At 37.8% G+C, this 15229-nt stretch overlaps 1 protein-coding gene across 8 annotated transcripts in view; it reads right to left on the bottom strand.

Moving 5' to 3' along the window:
- The window catches only part of ANKS1A (ankyrin repeat and sterile alpha motif domain containing 1A), a 227921-nt gene that overhangs the window by 136281 nt on the left and 76411 nt on the right, over positions 1-15229 (bottom strand). For all 8 annotated transcript variants that reach the window (XM_027876318.1, XM_027876317.1, XM_027876321.1 and 5 more), the window contains exons 2-3: positions 8601-8681; positions 359-515 (exon numbers count right to left, since the gene is read on the bottom strand). In XM_027876318.1, the coding sequence (XP_027732119.1) occupies positions 359-515; positions 8601-8681 (238 nt within the window). The remainder of the gene's footprint in view (positions 1-358; positions 516-8600; positions 8682-15229) is intronic.

The raw sequence follows: 15229 nt of genomic DNA, 5'->3' as shown, positions 1-15229 counted from the left end.
TATAGTAAATGGATGCAGTTTTATTTACATTCTCAACAAGCAAGAGCCATAATTTCCTCTTTCAAACACTATTATGAAATAGAAAAAAGGACTGCTTCAGCTCTGGCAAGAAGAGTAGGCAAAGAAAGAGGAGCTGTCAAAAAGATAAAGCCTTTCAATCCACATGCCAGAAGCATACTCCTTCCTCACAGTCTACACATATGCCCGAATAACTACAATGTGCAAGTATAATGAGATTTACCAACAGGAAGTAGCATGTGTCCAAGAAGAATAAACCAAGACTAGGGCTACAGAAATAAAATACCGCCTCCCACCACGTTCTCCTACAGTCAGATTGCATGAAAAGTCTTCTTCTGACCTGTTCATTGACTTTGGTGTGGGAGGGTCCTTGGTGGATGAGTAACCGAACTATCTGAGCATCCCCCTTCCAGGCTGCCAGGTGAAGAGGGTAACAGCCTTTACAGTCAGCCACATTGGTCAATGCATCATTCCTTAGAAGAACCTCCACCACGTCCCTGGAAGGCAACAACACCTGATGAGCTTGCATAATTCAAAACTCTCTTTCCTGAGTTCCCAATCTTTAGTTGAGACATCTCCTTCAGCCCTCTTTCTCTCAAGCAAACTATTGACACAGACGTTGATAGGAGAGTCTAACTTTCTGGAGCCATGTTGTCTGAATCACTCTTCCCAATTATCTTGGCCTCTTTGACACTATTTCATTTCTATTCATCTGAAAATGTCTGGCTTCCTTATCTGTACCTTGAAATCACCCCCTCGCCTGGATGCTTTAATAGCATTCTGGAACAGAATTTATGTAAACGAAGTAATGCAAAAGCCCCTGGTACAATTTAATACGTTATTCAAGGCAATTATCCTTTTGTGTTGAATGCAGAAGGATAGATGAGAGCAGAAGTTAATTCAAATATAAACCAAACACATATGGTATAATTTGAGTACTTTGGAAAGGGGAAGTTAGCTTCCTTCTTGGTGACACTATTACCCACTATACACATTAAATCAGAGAAAATCTCCACTAGAAATAAAAACCACCAACATTAACACAAAGCATGACAGAAATGAACAATCCTAAGGGACTAAATAAGGATGAACTATTTATGTTCTAATATGAAGAGATGATACATATGTCCTCTCTCATCCCTTTGGGGACCATAGAGTCTAATTAGACAGAAGGCCCAGAAGTGGTTCTGTTATATCTTGATTTAAAAAGAAAAAAGAACAGAAAGAGAGAGGAAGAGTAACACATTAGGGTGAGGAAAGGAAAGTTAGGGGAAATTACCTCATATAATCAGGATGAACAAGTAGAAAATCTATATGAAAAAGGAGTGGGAGGAGTAGTCAATGCTTGAACCTCACTCTCATTCAAACTGGTCAAAGCAGGGAATACACACACACACACACACACACACACACACACACAGAGCTGGGTACAGAAGTACATTTCATTTAACAGTGAAAGAGGAAGGGAAGTGGAAAAGAGAAGGGGATATTAGAGGGATGGTGAGTTAAGGGAGGGATTACAAACAAAACTCTAACAAAGTACACACAAAAAATATTCACAGTTCATAAAATCTAATTTTTTTAAATCACGTGCTCCAAGGCTCTATACTAATCCCATTATTTAAATGCCTTCATTTCCTATTACACTGTTTATATATCTTAGTAGAGAAAACTTACCCATTATCCTCCATACAAGATTTTCTTGCTCCCTTTTCAGAGTCATAATCCATTCCCATAACTGCCTAAAATATTCTCCTCTTGAAGCAGAGTCTCGAGAGATAAAAAGGTATAGACAGGGGGAAATCGGGCAGGGAGAAAGGAGTATACTATAGCAGAAAAGAAGACAGGTCTTAGAGATAGAAATTCTGAGTTCAGGATGCAGTTCCAGGATTTACAAGCTGAAAATCACTTAACCTCTTTCAACTTCAGTTTCCTCATCTACATACTGGGAATAACATTACTCATAGCACATGCCTCCCAGAGAATTTTTTTTAGGAAAAATGCTTTATAAACTATATAAATATGATTGATCTCAGATGTGGAAAATAAATGAGAAAAGGCACAAACACATGCAAAGCATGGGAAATCAGATGATGTGTGAAAGGATCCAAAAGAGTCCAGTTTGGCTACAGCATAGAGTACAAAGTATGGGACAGGATGAGATCAGGTTAAAAAGACAATTTAGTGCCTGATGGTGAAGAAATTTGACAATTAAGCTAAGGAGCTTAGACTTTATTCAGGAGGCAATAGGGTATCACTGACAGATCTGGAGTAGACACAGAGTCATAATGATTTTGGCACCCTGGGTAACTGAGCAAGCAGCACCAACTAAGATAAGTTGGGGGGGAAAAAAGAGGGGAGGAATGTTCCTTCAAATCAACTTTGTTATTCATGACATGAAAATAATTTGAGAAGTATTTCAAATAAATTCAGTAGAATGACAGAGAGAAGACTCATTACTATAGTAACTTCAGGAATAAAATCTCAGAGATGAAAAGGACTCTAGAAGTCTAGTCCAACCCACAATATCTGGAGTCTCAGTCTGCTTCTACTTTAGCAAGGACTTCACTTAGGTTCCCTCCCACATTGTGTGAAAAACAAAGGAGGTCTAAGACTATTATTTACCCTTCTTGGAGGGAAAGTGTTTTTGCTTGCTGAGGGAAAATAGGGAGAGAGGCTATTTCCCCTAGAAAGGACAGGGGGAAAGGAAAGGGAGGGGACCAGGAAGATTGGAGATTCTCCTTTACAGAATTGGAGAAGATGGGGATAGAAGCTACCAACTACACAGTAATGTGAAGCCTAATTCTCTTCTTCTCAACTCCTCCATGGTTATTCTCACCTCCTACAGTGCTGAAGATGTACACATATTAAATGTATTTGCTTTCTAAAAGTCCTGACTTTGGGCAAAGCCCCTCTCATTTTTCCCTAGTTACAGATTTGGACAAAGGAAGATGATGATCAAATATATAGAAAATTCATCTGGTGGCAGTATGAAGAATAGAGGGTAGAGGGGCAGCTAAGTGGCACAGTGGATAGAACACCGGCCCTGGAGTCGGACTGGAGGACCTGAGACACATGATACTCACTAGCTGTGTGACCCTGGGCAAGTCAGTTAACCCCAATTGCCTCACCCCCCCCCCCCAAAAATAGAGGGTAGGGACAGGGTGACAGAGAGAGAAGAAAGAATAGAAGTACTAGGACCAAGTAAGCGTTTATTCAAATAGTCAAAGCAAGTGGTAAGGATGTTCTATATGAGGGTGCTGTAAATACTGGGATGGCAACAAGGAAAATCTAAAGGAATGACATATGCCAGAGATATTTTAAAGGTAAAATCAACAAGACTTGGAAATAAATTTGATGTGTCAGATGAGGAATAAGACAAAGGGAGCAGTGAGGTATGGAACATGATTAAATGGTAGAGCCATGATAGAAGAAGTGGGGAAATTGTGGGGAAAGGAGAGTTCAGTATTACACATGTCACAGTTGAGGTGCTGACAGGACCTATAGTAGAGATGCCCTAGAGAGAGCTGTGGACACAGGACTAGAGAAGTTCAGGAAAAAAGTCAGTATTGAAAATTGAGATTTTCTGTATAGGTAATTAAACTGTGCACATAAATAAGCAAGGGAGTATAGAGAGATGAGAAAGCCAATGACAGAATCTTGAAGAACACTAACAGTAAGAGTTGGAAACAGGAAGCAGTAAAGGAGACAGAGAAACTACAATTAGAGGTCAGAAAATAACCTGGAAGCCAAGCTAAAGAGTTTACAGCAGCAATTCTCAAAGTGTATTCCAGGAACTTCTAAGGATCTCTGAGATCCTTTATTTTCATAAAAGTACTAAGACATTAAAATCTGTAATTGAGTAAAGAACAATAGATAAATGTAAAAGCTTGGGGAAAGGAGGCCTCCATAATTTTTAAGAGGGGTCTTGAGAACAAAAAGTTTGAGAATCAATGATCTACTGTGTCATGTGCCACAGAGATGTGAAAAAAAGATAAGAAATAAGAAAAAGTTATTAGATTTGGTCACCTTTAGGAAAGCAGTTTCAGTACAGAGTGGTAGGGAAGAGAGGCCAGATTATGAAGGAGTTAAGGATTAAGTAGATGGTAAAGAAATGAATGCATTGGGTATTATAAACTATTTTTCCTAAAAATTGTGCTGGCAAAAGGACTTATAGAGATGAAAATACCTTCAGGGAATAAATCAAAGGAAAATCTTTCTTCAATTAAGAATATCTGAGCAATATCTGTTGATTGAAAATGTACACACACACACACACACACACACACACACACACACTCTTTTAATCAGCAAAAATCCACCTTCTCTTCTTCCCTCCCCCTAACCCTTCCCTCAAGTGAAAATGAAAGAAAAACAAAACTCCAATTACAAACATGTAATTACATGTAACTAAAAACATGTACAAAAATCAAGCAAAAAAATTTCCAGAATGGTGATGTCCAAAAAAATTATGTTTCATTCTGTGCTCTGAGTTCTTCACTTCTCTATCAGGAGGTAGGTAGCATGTTTCATCATTAGTTCTACTCTATTATCATGATTGGTGATTAACAATGATCAGAATTCCTAAATCCTTCCAAGTCTGTCTTTACAATATTGTTTTCATTGTATAAATGTGCTCCAGGTTTTGTTCACTTCACTCTGCATCAGTTCACATGTCTTCTCAAGTCTTTCTCAAAATGTCTCCATCATTTCCTACTGTACAACATAATTCCATCACATTCATAAAACACAACTTGCTCAACCATTCCTCAATTAATGTGCACCCCCTCAGAATCCCATCCTTTATCACATCAAAAAGAGTTATAAATATTTTTGTACATCCTTAACAGTCCATTTTGCTTAGGACTAATACCTCCTTTAATTTTCTCTCCCCCTTCCCTCTTTCTCATTTCTCCTATTTCCATCCTGTATTTATGTACCCAACTCTGTGTATATGTATTCTTCCTTCCTTCGAGTAGTGCACATGAGAGTGAGATTCAAGAGTCAGCTACTCCCCCCACCCTCAACTGTATAGATATCTATTTCTGCACCCTGAGATGAGATCATTTGCACTAACTCTCCTCCTTTCCTTTTCTTTTCATTGTTCTCTTAAGATCATTAACAGAAACACTCCCAGGATTTCTGTTTAATTAGACTCCTTGTATGAGCCCTGATAAAGTTCAATGGGAACATGTATCATCTCCCATATTTGAACGTAAGCAGTTTATACTTGTTTACTCTTCTAATGTTGCTCAACCATGTTTACCTTTTAATGTTTCTTTTCATTCCTGTATTTGAACTTCAGTCTTTTTGTCAGGAATACTTGAAAATCTTCTATTTCATTAAAGATTCATTTTCCCCCTGTAACATTATACTCAGTTTTGCTGGGTAAGCTATTCTTGATTATAAGTCTATATCTTTTGCCTTCTGGGATATTGTACTCTAAGCTCTCTGCTCCTTCAGACTGATGGCCGTAAATTGTGTATGAGCCTCAACTGTGGCTCCTTAGGACTTGAATTATTTCTTTCTGGTTGCTTGCAATATTTTTCCTTTAACTTAAAAGCTCTGAATTTTGGCTGAAAGTTTTCATCTGGGAGTTTCTTTTCAAAAATAACCAATGGATTATCTCTACTTTGCCCTCTGTTTCTAAGAGATGTAGGCAGTTTTCTTTTAAGATTTCTTGACATTTCTTTTCTTGATGAGGATGTTCAGGTAGTCTGATGATTATGAAATGATTTCTCCTTGATCTGTTTTCCAGGTCAGTCAATTTTGCTATGAGACACCTTACATTTCTATTTTTTTTCCAATCTTTTGGCTTTTTTTTTGTCACTGCTCCATTTGGCCCATTCTAATTTTCAGTGAGTTTGTTGCTTGGGCAAGGACCTTTGCACCTTTTGTGTAAAGATGGTAATTCCCTTTCTAATTCTTTCTTTCATATTTCTCATTTCTTTTCCATTTTTCCCCTCTCTAGTGTTCTCATTGACAAAAACTTTTATAAACTCTTTTAACTCTTTGTTCATCTCAGTCAGGAATTCTGTTTGTATCTGTGCCCAAGCTGTGTTTTTTCTTTAAAACTTTTCTCATAGATGCTTTGGAGTCATCCACTTCTCCTGAGTTTTTGTCTTGAGTGTCTGTCTTCCTGATCACTTCTTATGGTGGAATTCTTTTTTTTTTTTTAATCACTATTCCAGTCTATTTCCTGACACCATACTTGACGTTAGGGCTGAGGACTGCCTATTTCTAGAGGGAAGGTCTAGTATGTCGCTGATGCTGCTTCCTCTGTATTACTAAGTATTGTGTTGTTTCACCATCTCAGGGACAGCTCACGCTGTAGACCTGCAAGCGTTCAGTGTTTCCAAAACAGTCTGATCCAGAGCAAAATCTGACTCTGTCTCCCTGCCCAAACTCTCAAAGTTCCTAAACTGAGTTTGGGTCTGAGCAACAGTAAGCTACTGTTGAACTCGGCTGCTATCAACCAGTTAGGAAGCTATGCTGGTTCAGAGTGACACAGTTGTAGGCTTCCCTGTCATCTGGAATTCCTGGTTAGTTATTTCTCTGCAGGCTTCAGACTGGGCTGGAACTGAGACCCTGCTCTGCTTCCTGGATCCTAGTCACACTGCCTACTGATTGCTTCTGAATCTGCTCTCTTTTTGGTTTACAACCTAGAACCTGAACCGCGGGAGGAAGACGGCACAGCAGCCAGTCTCCTCCTCAGTCCACCCTTGATCTATGACTCATATCTAAGTAGTGGGCAATAAAGCTGTCTATTGGCACCGATTCCCACCCAGGTGTCCCAGGATGGGTCTGGGACCACAATATGCCCTGGTGCACAGCTTCTCCCTGCAATGAAGAGCTCCTGGCTAAATGCTCCCCCTAGTGACTGCAATCCTTTAAGTCTCCCTAAGCCTGGGTGGCTTAGGTCAGAAAAATGACTCAATGTGACTTCTTGGACTCCCCCAACAAGATTTGGTCTGGTGCATTTTCTAGGTGTATTTGAAGTTTTGCAGAGAGGAGCTTACTGCTATACTTTCTGCTACTCTGACATCTTGGCTCCACCTCTCCCTTGGAGATGGTAGAAGGATTCCTTACCAAGGAATAGGGAAGACTTTTCTTATGACAGGAGAGAAGAAAGAAAATAAAAAAAAAAATGCTGAAAAGCTTTGAGGTAGAGACCAATAGTTGAGAAGTTCATGCATCCAACGCCTAGTACAGCAAACAATAAACTAGTCTTTGGTGACTGACTGATTGCTGAATCAAAGTGGGTGGAGTGAGGTTGGGGGTTTAAAGAATGAGTATTAATCAATCAACAAATATTTATTAAGTACCTGTTTGCCAAGCACTAGGTACTGGGAATACAAAGAAAAAAAGGAAATAGTACCTGCTTATAAAAGGATTATATTCTATCAGAGAAAATGTATCCCTATAGTTAGATATGAATTGTATACAAAGTAACTAAGTTAAGGGGGGGGCCAACCTGGTGGATCAAGAAAGGCTTCACCCAGGAAATGGTGCTTGAAGTTTGTTTCAAAAGAAGTCAGGGATTCTAAGTTGCAGACATGAGGGGTAAGTGTGTTCCAGGGATGAAGGACAGCCTATGCAAAAGCATGACGATGAGAGATGGAATGTTGCATGTGAGACAGGCCAGTCTGGTTGAATAACGTATAACCAGCCTGGAAAGGGCTTAAAAAGGTAATAGAAGGGTCTGTATTTGAACATAGAGGCAAGAGGGAGCCACCGCATAAAAGGTACGTCCCCAAACTTGTGTTTCAGGAATTTTATTTTGTCAGCCGTATGGGGTATAGATGGGAGATGGAGACTGGAAAAAGGGAGACCAATTAGGAAGCTGTTGTAATAACCCAGGCAAGGGAGGATGAAGATCTGAATGAAGGTAGCTGTGGTATGGGTAGAGAAAAGGGGGAAGATATAAGAGATGTTGTAGGAGAATCACTAGGATGTGGCAACTGATGAGAAGGGAATGGTGAGGAAGAGTGAAAACTAAAGAGTGAGAGCAAAAGGTTCAGAATAGTGTCTATGTGGAAGGAATGCTATAGGAAACCTATTACTATGCAGAATGAAGGAGAAAGGGACAAAGAAACCAAGTAAAAATAAATATGAAGTATTTTCTGTCCTTTCAGAGATCTGAGGGGACAGTATTCTGCTCCACACGTAAGATCATAGACGTACAGTTGGAAGGGACTTTGGAGGTCCTCACTCTTCCAGATGAGGTAGCTAAGGCCCAAGCAGGTGAATGATCTGTCTAAAGGGATGCAGATAGTAAACATCAGGATCAAGGTTTGAATCTAGGGTTTCTGACTCCGATGCCAAAATGCTTTCTACTATAATATGAGAAATTAAACATCTCCATCCATCAGGACCACTGGCTAAAGGCTCCTGAAAGAAGAAATTTAGAATTTGACTAAAATGAGATTTTTGGATTTTAGATGGATTTAATTAAGCTTCACTTTCTTACTCTTCCCTGTTACCACTATTCACTACTTAGAAATACAGGCATGAGTGAGAGGCACTGAAAGGATTAGGGCTCTGGAGATTGTGAAAGCAGGGTAGATACGATTAATACTTACTTGTGGCCATTCAGAGCTGCATGGTGCAGAGGGGTATAACCGGTGCTGTCGACACAATTCACATTGGGTCCTCTCCAGATGCTGTAGTAAAGACAAAAATCAAAGCATGAAGTCACAGACCAAATTTAAAGGCAGTTGGCAAGAAAAAAAAAGATTTATCAATAGTCTTTAGTCAAATCTGCTGTTTTTTTAATTGCTAAAGATAAAGGACAGAAGCAATTAACTATAGCAATTTATGATATAAAAGTTACAAATAGCTCACTCCACAAGGAGACAAATGCCAAGTCATAATGGAATTGCTTGGCTGCCACCTTCCTTAACAACTAACTTCATTACTTTCTAGGTCTGAGATTCCTGTCATTGAATTCTACCAATAAGACAAAAATAATCCATTGACAGATTACCAGTAACATAACTGAATTAAACTAGCACATATTTCCAAAAGACACCTACCACCAGCCATAAGGATAAGTACATGGGTGCATTTTCCCATATGCTTTTTCCTCTTTGGCACCACCAAGCTCTCAAAACAAAGCAGAGATGCAAGGATCTGGATAAGTGGGATGAGTCAACTATGAGTGATCTAGAACAAAACAAAAAAAAAAAAACCTCTGGTGACTAGAGCAGGGCAAATAAGTTAATGTAACCAAAGGCCCAGACCAAAGACTCTGGGAATTTTATAAAGACCAGGTTTAATCTTGAAAGCTCCTTACAAATCATTTTTTTTCCTCTTTTTAACTACCACACATCGCGAACAACTTGCATTCCTCTACCTCAAAACATGGGCCAAAATCCTTCTTACTCCTCAGCTCTGCCATCTCTGGAATTGCAGGGTTCCCTGAAGCACCTGGTTCCCTGATGAGACCCAAATGACTCTTTGATCCAAAAAACTGCCTTCTCTCTCTCTTAATCTCTCTGGTTTTCTTTGTTTCACAGCTTTCTACTTTTCCTTTCAAAGGTCAAGTCCAAGGGCACAGCTCAGGTATAAGCAATTATCCATGAATCAATCATTCTCAAACATAAAATGCCAAAGAGTACCAAGGGCAAGACAAGTTTACATTCTATCACAGGATATCAACAATGCCAGACCAAAGGCCTCATCTATGTTAATCTTATTAATAAGGAATTAACCCTGTCAAAGGATTACCACCTCTTTAAAGAAAAAAAAAAAGGGCCTTGCCTTTGCATCCTCTTGTACCCTTCACATTAAAAACATGCTCAACTTTGAATCACAGTGACAATAACAAAATTAGCATCCTAATTTACATGCTATATGTTAGTCCACAGAAGATTTAGAGCATGAATAGTTTTCAGTGGACATCTAATATGGCTTCTTCATTTTAAAAAAATTTTTTTTTTTTTTTAGTGAGGCAATCAGGGTTAAGTGACTTGCCCAAGGTCACACAGCTAGTACGTGTCAAGTGTTTGGTCTGAGGCTGGATTTGAACTCAGGTCCTCCTGACTTCAGGGCCGGTGCTCTATCCACTGTGCCACCTAGCTGCCCCAACCATTTTTAAATTTTTAAAAGAAATTGATAAGTAAGGTACTTGACTAAGTTCACCTAGACAGTAAGTGGCAGAGTTATTCTGGATTCAAACTGAGGTCCACTGGCTTTTCAATCAAATTATATTCTTATCTCACCTTACTAACACACTGCAAAAAGTAGACAGAGAGGTATAGTGGACAGAACATTCAATTTAAAGATGTAGGATACAGGTTTCAAATTTGGAGTGACCCTGGGCAAGTCATTTAACTTCTGTAGGCCTCAGTTTTCTCATCTGCAAGAAGAATGGTTTGATCTAGATGAACTTTAAGGGCATGTAGCTCTAAATCTGTGACCTAAGTGAGCTTTTTTCATGTTTGTCATCCAAATATCACTATGAAGTGACTAAGATTACAATTCTACTTTATAAGTAGGGTTGAGGCCAGAAGATAAATTTGCCCAAAGACAAAGAAAACTTTAGTGACAGATCCAAAAGAGTCTGCATTTATGAACCACTTACTGTATACTCGACATTGAGATAAAACAATTAAACGTTTAGAATATTACACAACTTACAAAATGATTATTACAGACAGTAAGGTGATGTAGGAATTCAGAGAAGAGAGTCATCACTACTGGCTAGAAATGTAGTCAAGGAACCCAAATATGATATTCTAGGAATTCAGCACTTTACTAAGACTGTGTTATCTCAAACCATCTCCATCCTAAAATAGGAACTGGAAATTAAGCCCCTTGTTTTGGGCAGAAGAGCAGAACTGAACAATTTTTTCATCTCCTTTTTCATTCTTTCTGCCTAAACAAGTAACTTGCCTAAAAGCTTAATGATAAGGGAAGCCACTGACACAAGTGCTATGCATATTCTAGAGCACAAGTTCTCAAACTTTTGGTCTTTACAATCCAAAAAAATTACTGAATACCCCAAAGAGTTTTTATTTAGGTGGGTTATAGCTGTCAATATTTACTATATTAAAAATGAAAACTCACATATTACATTTTTATTCATTTAAAATAACCCTTTACATGTATAACTCATTATATACATAAATAACATATTTTTATTGAAATTAGCTATATTCTCAAAACAAAAAAAATTTAGTGAGAAGAGCAGTATAACTTTACATTTTAGCAAATATCTTTAATGTCTGGCTTAACAGAAGACAATTAAATTCTCATATCTGCTTCTGTATTCAATAGTTTTTGTTTGTTTGTTTGTTTGTTTGTTTGTTGGTGAGGCAACTGGGGTTAAGTGACTTGCCCAGAGTCCACAGCTAGTGAGTGTTATGTGCCTGAGGCCAAATTTGAAATAAGGTCCTCCTGACTCCAGAGCCGGTGCCCTATCCACTGGGCCACCTAGCTGCCCCTTCAATAGGTTTTGACATGTTATTTTGGATGAAGTATGTGAAATAAGCAGGCCTCACATAGATATATCTATATAACTGGGAAATGGATGAGTATCTTAAGATCTTTTTCAGATAATTGTGGTTATTCTTCTTTGACACTCCACCAAAACTCAACAAATGGTAGCTTCTTAATGATTAGTTTCAACATGAAATCTGAAACCAGTGCAACGACTTTTCATACTGTTACATGCTTTTGTAATATCATGTATTGGCCATCTGGTTAATACTGGTTCACTGAAGTATGCAAATATTCCAAATGTTTATACATTTCATATACAACAACAACAACAAAAGTGTTAATATCACCACCAGTCTTATCAGAAAAGCTGTTACGTATGGGAGGCTGTCAAACTCATGGTGGCAAATATAAATTCAAAAATTCTAATTTTCACTTGAAAGCCTGAATTTTATAATTAGAAATAAATATTGTCAGTTGTTCTCCATGAAGTGATAGACTCTCTTCATTTTGAGAAAATGCCTGCCAAATACTCAAGTGTGAATAGTCATACTTTGTCAGTCTTTCAAGTAAATATGGTGTTTTATGAAAACAGTGACTTGTTCAGTTCATAATTCTAACAGTTCTCCCAGGGCTTCTCCTGGAGACAACCACCATACTTCTGTATACAGCACAAATGCTTTGTGTGTACTTGCTATTTTGTCATATAGAATCAAGATTCAATAAAATTAATTTTTTTAATTGCTTCATCAAGGATATTTGTAAGTGAAACTGGCATTATTTTGATTGTGAGTACATTGGTAACTAGTAGCACATTGTGGAGCCACTGTCTTGATTCATGCTACACACCAGCAGTTTTACCCACCATTGCTCTTGTACCATTGATGCAACTGTCAACATAATTGTAAAGGAATAAACTATCAAATTCAAAACAGTTATTTAATATTTTGGGTATTTTAGCACCATTAGTGTTTACTGCCGTCCATTTACATAAAAGATCTTCTATGATTAATTGGTGCTGATAAAAGACAAATATTAAACAAAACAGCAAGTCTAGTCAAATATGCAGATTTGTCCATTTGTAAGGCAAAAATAGTTTGGCAGATGAGCTATTAACTCAGTGTTTCATTTTTGTAAATAAATATTTAATTAAAAGGTTATGGAGTCTCTGAAATTCTTCTGAAACTCACAAAAACTACGAAACTCATGAAAGAATATGAACATCTAGAGAGAATACAAGTCATTCCCCAATTGATAAATGGTCAAAGAATATGAAGAGGTAGTTTTCCAATGAATAAATCTAAACAATTTATAGTCATATAAAAAAATGCTCTATGAGAGAAATGCAGATTACAACAACCTTGAGATATCACTGTATATCTACCAGATTGGCTAAAATCATAGAAGGGGAAAGTGACAAATGTTGGAGAGGATGTGGAGAAATTGGGACACTAACTCATTGTTTGTGGAACTGTAAAATGATCCAACCATTTTGAAGAGAAATCTGGAATTATGCCCAAAGAGTTATTAAACTAGTTGGCCCAGAAATACCACTACTTGGTCTATTTCCAAAGATGATTAGGGAAAAAGGAAAAGAAACTATATGTTCTAAAACCTTTATAGCAGCTATCTTTGTGGTGGTAGAGAACTGGAAACTGTAGGGATGCCCAACTGGGGAATAGCTGAACAACTTGTGGTGTATGATTGGGATGTAATACTACTGTGCTATAAGAAATGATGAGCTCAATGATTTTAGAAAAACATGGCAAGACTTGCATAAAATAAAGAGCAAAATAAGCAGAACCAAGAGAACACTGTATACAGTAACAGCAATATTGTTTTAAGAACAACTTTGAACAAGTAAGTTATTTTGTCTATTATAAATACCCAAATTAACTATAAAGGATGTATGAAGAAAGACACTATCTGCACCCAGAGAATGAATTGATTAAATAGAAGTATATATAGACTAATTGTGTGTGTGTGTGAAAAAAATTTACATGATAATTTTGTTATATATTTGAAAAGAATAGCAAGTTGTGCATAGTAGATTTGCAGTTTCATGTACAATCATCTTTTTTACTGTACTATGCTATGAAAATGCTTGTTTCATTCCATAAATTAAAAACATTAACAAAAAATAAAAACAGACACTTTAAATAAAAAAGAATATGAGTGAAAGGCAATACTATGTTAGTATTATTATGAAAATAATTTTAACTTCTCAGACCCCCTGAAAGGGTCCCAGACACCCTCTAGGGGGTCTACAGATCTCATTTATGAAATTGCTTTTCTAGAGAAAGAGCAGGACTCAATTTTCTGGGTCAATAGGTGGGCGTCCTCAAAAAAACATTAAGACTCCTTCAAAAGAATTACAAAGGGCAGCAGAAAAAGAGAATAGCTCTTGAACTAAAGTATTTATTTCAACTCCTAAAACAGATTCATAAAGCAAAAGTGAAGGATAACATGAAAAGTTATAGCACTATGCCAAGTATTCATGACATATATACATATTATAAGACTAGGGTCTTTCTATCTCACCTAGGCTGGAAATTAGAGACCACTTAACATCCTGATACTAATATAAATCAGTGCAGGAGCTTTAACCTATTCTGTTTTTCCAGCCTGGGATAGTTCACCCCTCCTTAGGTAAAGTCAGAGTCAATAAACATTTATTAAGCACCTATTACATATCAGGCATTGTGCTAAGCTCTGGGGATACAAATAAAGTCATCAGATGACTGCAGCACTCAAGAAGTTCACAATCTAATGAAAGAAGACAAAGCATAAAAAGAAGATGAAAAACAAGGATGGGGAGGAAGACTATGTGTGGAGGCATGTTACAGAGCTGCAGCTTGGGGGTGGAAGGTAGAGGAATCATTTGACAATCTAAGAATTAGAAAGCTGATTTCTTCATGCACCATGATGAGTTTTTGGAGACCATGAAGTCCAGGAGAGAAATGATGGGAAATGATGAGATTAATGTCCTAGGTGCTCCCTTAAATGGTGGAAAATCTGAGAGGAGCTTTCTCTCTAATGCCCACCCTCCACTATCTCCAATGGTGAGGAGTCAGGAAGAGCTCGGGGAGTTGACAAGATGAGAGTTTCAGAGTTAATGTCATATTGCCAAGATGATGAGTGTTCAGAGAGCATGAAGTCCAAGAGCAAACAGCCTGGTAGCCCCTAGCTCACAGGGACTCTTTCTCTACCTTGGTTCTATCTTTTTGCAAACACCTGATCAGCTTTGCAGCCTGCCTTTCAGAACTCCCAAGCTCAAGTGATCCATCTAGCTTCTGCCTTCTGGTAGCAGGGATTTAAAGGCATGTACCAAACATCAAATGAATGTGAAGGCCTCAACAGTGCTAGGTAAATCTGGTTCAGAAGAAAAAAAGTAAGTTTAGTCAGAAAATCTGGGTTCAAATCTTGCCTCTGATGTGAACTTGAGGAAGTTACTTGATCTCCCTGAGCCTCAGTTTCTTAATTAATAAAATGAAGGGATTGGACTAGATGACTTACAAAATCTCTTCTAGTTTTAAATATTATAATGCTACAAATGACAAAGGATGAAAAGGCATGAAAGAGACTGTAATCAAGGGGTAGAAGAAACATAGCTGAAATCAAAAATCTATCCTAGAACAGAAGAATCGAAACTGAGGGCTTTCTGTCCTCACATGGCATTCCTCTACTATCACATCTCCTCCAAAAGCCCATTTGGGCATGTGTGGGGTAGAAAACATATGACTCAAATTATTTGTTTAGTTATTAGGGA

Source organism: Vombatus ursinus, unplaced genomic scaffold (genome assembly GCF_900497805.2).
Source record: "Vombatus ursinus unplaced genomic scaffold, bare-nosed wombat genome assembly UNPS02014811.1, whole genome shotgun sequence".
Classification (NCBI taxonomy): Eukaryota; Metazoa; Chordata; class Mammalia; order Diprotodontia; family Vombatidae; genus Vombatus; species Vombatus ursinus.
The sequence above is the reverse complement of the archived record's forward strand: the minus strand, read 5'-3'. Positions and strand labels throughout refer to the sequence as shown.